The sequence below is a fragment of the Rhincodon typus genome, chromosome 31 (assembly GCF_021869965.1).
Source record: "Rhincodon typus isolate 14 chromosome 31, sRhiTyp1.1, whole genome shotgun sequence".
Taxonomy (NCBI): domain Eukaryota; kingdom Metazoa; phylum Chordata; class Chondrichthyes; order Orectolobiformes; family Rhincodontidae; genus Rhincodon; species Rhincodon typus.
In genome coordinates this window covers 10,637,563-10,644,335 of record NC_063362.1, presented here as the reverse complement: position 1 = coordinate 10,644,335, position 6,773 = coordinate 10,637,563, and the positions used below count along the sequence as shown (strand labels likewise).

At 38.4% G+C, this 6,773-nt stretch overlaps 1 protein-coding gene across 2 annotated transcripts in view; it reads right to left on the bottom strand.

Annotated features, from left to right (window-relative positions):
- Positions 1 to 1,461: 1,461 nt before the first annotated feature.
- The window catches only part of acot7 (acyl-CoA thioesterase 7), a 237,685-nt gene continuing 232,373 nt past the window's right edge, over positions 1,462 to 6,773 (bottom strand). For both annotated transcript variants that reach the window (XM_048615117.1, XM_048615118.1), the window contains exon 9: positions 1,462 to 1,805. In XM_048615117.1, the coding sequence (XP_048471074.1) occupies positions 1,707 to 1,805 (99 nt within the window). In that variant the 3' untranslated portion in view covers positions 1,462 to 1,706. The remainder of the gene's footprint in view (positions 1,806 to 6,773) is intronic.

Genomic DNA, 6,773 nt, shown 5'->3' with positions numbered 1-6,773 from the left:
ACAAGAATAAGGTCATTGTTAACCATGTACTACAGTACTTAATATGATCGCAATGCATGTGACTCGCTAACTGCGACTCTGGCATAATTATTGAAAGTAGAGTAGTAGGCAAAAGTTTAAACCTGGACAAGCTTGTTTACTTCACAGGATGAATTCCTGCTCCCAGTAAGAAGGACAGAAAGCAAGAACTTGGATTTTATAGCATTTTTCACAACCTCAGAAAGGAACACAGGTTAGGTAATTCTATCTGCAGCAATAAGTGACTCTTTTCCTTACACATTTTATAAGTTTTCAATCCAATTCAGTTACAGGATCACAATCCATTTTTCAAAATAAGTGGACAAACAGTAAGTGCATGCATTGTCTTAGACTGAAAACTCTTTGAATCAAGGTAAATAAAATTTAGCAATTTATGCAAAGTGTAGGTTTACCATAATAACTTTAATATACTGTGTTCAGACAGTCAGCTGGCTCCCTAAGCCCTGGGATATTTTACGCCCATCTGAGAAAGCAGACAGGTCTTCAGTTTAACATCTCATCCAAAAGATGACACTTTTGATAATGCAGCACTCCCTCCGTATGGTATTGAAGTGCCAACTGCTCATGTCATTGGCTTGGGGCTTGGACATACCACCTCTGACTCAGAGGCAAGGCCATCGCTGTAAAATGGACAAAATGAGATCCATTTTCTGCCCTAGATCAATGACTCAGTGCTGCAGAACCAGTGACATCATCCAGTGGGCCACCAAACTGGCAAATTGCAGCAATTCGATTATCATTAGTTGAATCTCCTAACATTCAATACCCTGAAAAACTGGCGATAAATGGGCAGCAGATTGCAATGGAGGTCTATTCTCTAAGCTCAGTATATTGAAGATGTTGAGGTGCATTTCTTAGGATTCATTTGCTACCTGTTCCCTGCGTCAGTGCATCTTCACACTAAGTAGGTTCTCATCTCAAGGCCATCAATACACTCTGTAGATATATGCAGCATAATGAGTGTCAGTTTTCAGTCCTTAGGATGAATCAGTGGATTTATCCTATGCTTAACTGAGTCATAGAGACCAGAACTCTATTTTTAAAACCGCGTTAATTCAGACTCATTGGTCACAGACATCAGCCATCAATCCCTCCTCCACCCACCTCTTGATTGCCTTTATCCATGCTCCCTCTCAGGACTGACCTGACGGTCCCTTCTGGCGTTGCAGAAGTCCAACATTTGTCCTCATTTCAGCAGCATACTGTTTGCCACAGTGCAACAAACATCTGCTAGTCACTGGTCCAATTAAAATGAGGTGAAGTTCTCCTCTTGTTGAGGTTTCATTTCCAAATGTTCTGTCCAAGGAATCAATTCCTGTGTACAGATCACACTGGCTCTTTATTCCCAGACAAAAGTTACCATTTTCACATGGGAGGTGGTGGGAAAATGTCAGATTATAAAGAGAAAATAAATACCAAGTCTTCTCATAAGCCAAAGCCTGGCAGCATTTATTTCTGTAATGATATATTTTCAACAGTATAATACCTGCAAACACAAATATCTCAATGGAATGCATAGATTTGCTCAAATATAATACTACTTAGGTTTTAAATAGTACACAATAGTGCTTTGGTTAACATTTAAGACTTAAATAGTTTTCAAGTAATACAGTGCCGAATGTCAAATACTTCTCATTAGCTGCCTTGGGCTATTGATGGTTTGTGCATTATTGAATGTTCTGTATTTGGGCCATCCTTTTGGCTTTGGTAAGTAAGTATCTGTTTCTTCCTTCTTCGAACCGTCTCTTTTCATCTTCTGTTTCAATCTGTTAATAAAGAAACAAATGGTGATATTGGATCATTCAGTGTTTCCAATCAGGAATGGGGGATAGGTCAGATGTATGTTTGATCTGTGAGACATTGTACAACCTGATTTAACAGGTTTGTGGAGTCAGTGATAATCACCTAGGATCAAGATGTATCCTTGTTCCTTTCTAATTAAGAAATTTAATGTGCATTGTCAGCATCTTTTGGCATTGGTGATGAACCTAATAACAGAACATATTTAATGAAACTGCCTTGTGATAGAAAACAATGTCAATCAGCACCATCATACTGTACAATGGACTGTTCTTATAAAGTAGCAACTCACTATATTTATAGTGAGCAATGCAATGGCAGAGCCCATGTGGGTACTGATCAGTTGACCACACCTCAAGGTCAGCCAATACTGTTACTTAGACGAAGTGTCAGCTTGGCATTTTCAAAGGGATCTCTGACCTCTGAGCCAGAAGGTTTGGCATCCAAGCCCAACTTCAAGGTGGTTTAATTCAAGCTGAAATTTCAGGGCAGCAAAAAATGAGTGCTGGAATTATCAGAGCTGCTGTCTTTGGCTCGAGAAGTCAAACCAAAGCTACCACTGTTTGTCATGACGGATACTAGAAATCTTTCAAATCTTGAATGAAATTTTTTTTCAGTGTACAGGTCAGCATTTATCCTTCAACCAATGCTATCAAGGCATACTATAATGATACCATGGGAGATCCACTCGCTTGTTAACAACTTTGATCTGACAGCAGACATGATTAATTGAGGCATTATTGCATTGCTGCTCATGCCACGATTTCAATTTATGGTTATCAAAATGCTCCTTCAAAGAAAAAAAAAGTTGTATAGAACATTTATCGTTAATTCTAATCCAAATGCGATAATTAGTTGGTAATTCAACTGTAGGTTGTAAGAGCACCAGTTTGAGTAAAACATTCGAGATGTGTTCTCTTTCCGCCTGTAATTCCAAGCAACTGAACTTCTCTGCATCTATTCTTCTTTAATTATAGTTACAGTTTGGTAATTCCATGTATGAGTTGACCCACTGTTCTTTAATTGAGCTGACAGTTCTTTAGTCTGAAGCTAGCATACATCCGCACATGCGTTAGTGATCAGCACTCTTGTGAAATGTCAGGCTTCAGTATGATGCCTTTTGACAGTTATATGAATGAGCTGAGTTTGGACAGTTAATTGCCAGGCTGGTTCCACAAGCCACCATGACAAGCACTGCAGATGTGGAGAAATGACTGCTGCACCACCCATAAAGACACATTACCACTAGTAAACTCTACAGCCAGCCATCTGTATATTCATGTTGGGCAAACCAAAGAAATCCAAGCCTGAATCCATCCCATTTGCATGGAAAACTTCTACAGTGTGCAGCAGAACTTCTTTTGCTCACTGTGCTCCACATCCACTTTCCAGCAGAAGTCACTGGGTAATGATCAGAAGTCATAAACTAGGTTGATTTTGATAGGAAGAATAAGGAAGCCACACACTACCTGGAAAGTAAGAGTTTAATTGGGGTAGAGGCGCAAAGGGATTTAGTGAGTACAGACACACAAACCATTACAAGATGGAACGCCAATGTATAAAGCCACAGGAAAAGCAAACAAAACAGTAAGGTTCATTTGTGGAGGAACAGAATTGTAAAGCAGAGGGATTATGTTAAAGTGCATGATGCACAGTTCTGGTTTCTGTACAATAAAACAAATTCAGAGACACTGGAGAAAGTGCAAAAAGGAAAGTTAAGAACGAAACCAGAACTGACAGGTTGTATCAGGGAAGATTCAATTTAAAAATGTGTAACTTGCTACTGCAGGAAAGCTGGATAAATGCATTAGGGAGAAAGGGATGGAAAGGTTTAGATGAAGAGGGGCTCAGTGCTATCCTGTGCAGTGGGTGTAACTACTAATTGGAGAAATAAACTTTAATGAGTAGCATAATGACAGGGAAAATCTCTAACCATAAGAATGACACCAGGATTGCAAATAAATTGCAAAATGCACTACAATGATATATTGAATGTGTCAGTAAACACTCCAATTTATTGCTTTAGATACTTCACCGAAAAAGAGATACACATCCTCCTGTGCTGCAATTTTATCTCAATGCCAGCCAACGCGTGTACTACACTTGACACATACTTGCTGGCATAATGGAATGAATTTCAAGTGTCATTTCACCAAAATTACTCACTGATGTCTTTGTTACTGAGAATACTGGAGGTGTCGTAGGTGTCAAGGTCAAAAGACTCTTAACTATACAATCACAGAATCAATTAGTGCAGAGATAGAAAGAACTATTAAACATTGTTAGTGATATCCACTGAGCGATGAGTTACACAACTAAAGCTAGTGCTTGCCTAATACTTAAATAACTAGCATAGCAAAGGACCACTTTAGCAGTTTTTGGTTTAGAATTATATCAGCAATGTTGAAAATTCTGACATTCAATCAGGCAAGCCATTTGCTATTTCTCCACTCCCACTGCACACTCCAAACCATCATTACTTGCCTACCTTCTGACTTGGATCTCTTTTGCTTAAACCCACAGTTATCCCCTGCTGCTGCTCTCTCTGCATTCTCCAAAGGGCCGCATGAAGAACATATCCCTTCCTCATTATTAGCAACAATCCTAATTGTCCCACTGTCCTCTCTTATTAACTTCCAGCATACCCATTGGGTCTAATACTGCCAATGTTTACCAAAGAAAAATATTGACCACGTCCCAAGATTCCTTTCTTCATTACAAACCATCCTCTTAACCACTTTCCCTTTTACATTCAACAAGTTCAAGGAGCTTATACACGTCTCGGTCACTAAAATTAATACTATCCATTCAACTGCTTCTCTTCCCACAAATCTCTATACTTCCAAAGCCAAATCTCCCTCAGGCCACTCCTACTTATAATTTTCTCTCACTTCTTTCCTACCCCATGTTTTCTTCAAGCTAATTTTGTTTACAAGACTTTCCCCTCTCCATTCATTCACTGGACTGCTGACCACGCAACTTTCTCTAGGCGTGTTTTGTCTGACATTGTAAACTGTTCCCTTTATTTGGTCTCTTTCTGCTCCCTTTCAAATCTTTTGTCATCACTAGCCGCCTTCACTTCTGACCCATCTGGCCTTGTAATTGCCAGCCCATCTTCAACTTCTCTTTCCTGTTCAAATGATGTTGGTTCCTCCCAAATCCATGCCCATTTTCTCCACAGCTCCACATTTGAATCCCTTCAGAATGAATTGCAGTTCCTGTCACAGCAACAAAACAGCCCAAGTCAAAGCCACTTGCAACATCTTAAGTGTATATGGCCACAATATACTATCCTTTCTCAAATCTCTCTATTGCCTTTTACATCATCAATCTACAGTGTCCTTCTCAAACATGCATTCACTCCACTTTTGAGTCCACATCACCAGTCACTTACAGCTTTGCTCAGTAATTAACTCCCTACTTAAAACCTTCCTTGTTCATTAATCGTTTAGTCACCCCTCCTAATATGCTTTGGCTTGGCATTCATTTATATTGATCACTGTCTTACAAAGTGCATATTTTTCCCTGGTAATGGTAGACTACTGCTTATACAACAAAATGCAACATTTCAAGAGAATTCCAAAATTATTTTGAAACTTTCCATTGAAGATTTTTTCTTGCATTTCTTGTGTTTTCTGAATTTTTTGGAGCACTTTGAATTCTGATCAGCTTGCTGCGTTATACAAGTTCGGAAATGAAAAGCTAATTATTCCCAGCATCTCACCCTTGAGGAGCTACGGACAAAAAAAGCAGGTGCCTAATTAACAAAGAGCAAGTTACCACAAATTAATTACATACAGCTGTCACATTTTTCAAACACCTTCAAGTAGCATCGTGACAGTAATGGCTCTTGTGGCACAGTAGTATTATCCTCACCTCTGGACCAGAGGCCTGGGTTCATGTCCCACTTGTTCCAGAGGTGTGTATTAACATCACTGAACAGGTTGTCTAGGTAAATATATTCAATTATGACAGTGCATCTGCCCAAGTGTTTGTGAGATATTCTATATATCAATGCAACAATAATCAGAACTGTATAAAAATATAGACTGAATCATAAATACATGTCACTTGTTAGAATTATAGCAATAATAGCACAGGCAGAGGACAATCAGATTTCTGTGCTATGCTGATGCTAGTTCACCACTGGAGTGATTTATTGTAATCCCATTTCCCTATATCCTTTTACACTCTTTTCAAATAGTTATCAAGTTCCCTTTCATAATATGTTACAGTCTATCTCCATAATTACTTGTTCTGAAGCAATGTGTACTAATAACCCCCTTTGAAAGAAAAATGTTTCTAATTTACACTTTTTCTGATATTAATGATGATTCATTAACAACTGGTTGCCAACTCCAAACCTTTAAGAGGTTTTTAAGTCTCTGTGTGATCCATTTTGCCCACTTAATCTTCCATTTTCTGCAGAATATTGGCTCAATTTTGGAAGCTTTTCTTCACAAGTACTGTTAGTGCTTAGTAGTGTTCTAGTGAATTCTGATCTACTTTTAATAATTAATAACAAAAGGCAGCATAAATACAGGATTTGAATTCAGTACGATTCATATCAAATGAGTGGACAGAATTTGAAATAATAAAGTCAGAAGTAACATATGGCTTTGTGTCATGTTTTCATTTTCCATAGTATGGGAGAAGACATCAACATATAAAAGGACACTATGTTTATGACAAAGTGTTTGACAAACTGTTTTGTTTTAGGAAGAAAAATTAATTGTGATTATCACTATGGCAATTTCTTTGCATATATAAGTTTGGATAGTGTTTGTGGCAGCAGGGTGGAGAATAATCACTCTCTAATCATTGAGCACAATGACACCACAAGTCACTCAGGAAGAGTCCTGGTTCATTTACAAATATCAACAGAGAAAATCTTCCTGTAGTCCATTTATATTCCCAACACGCAATGACAGATA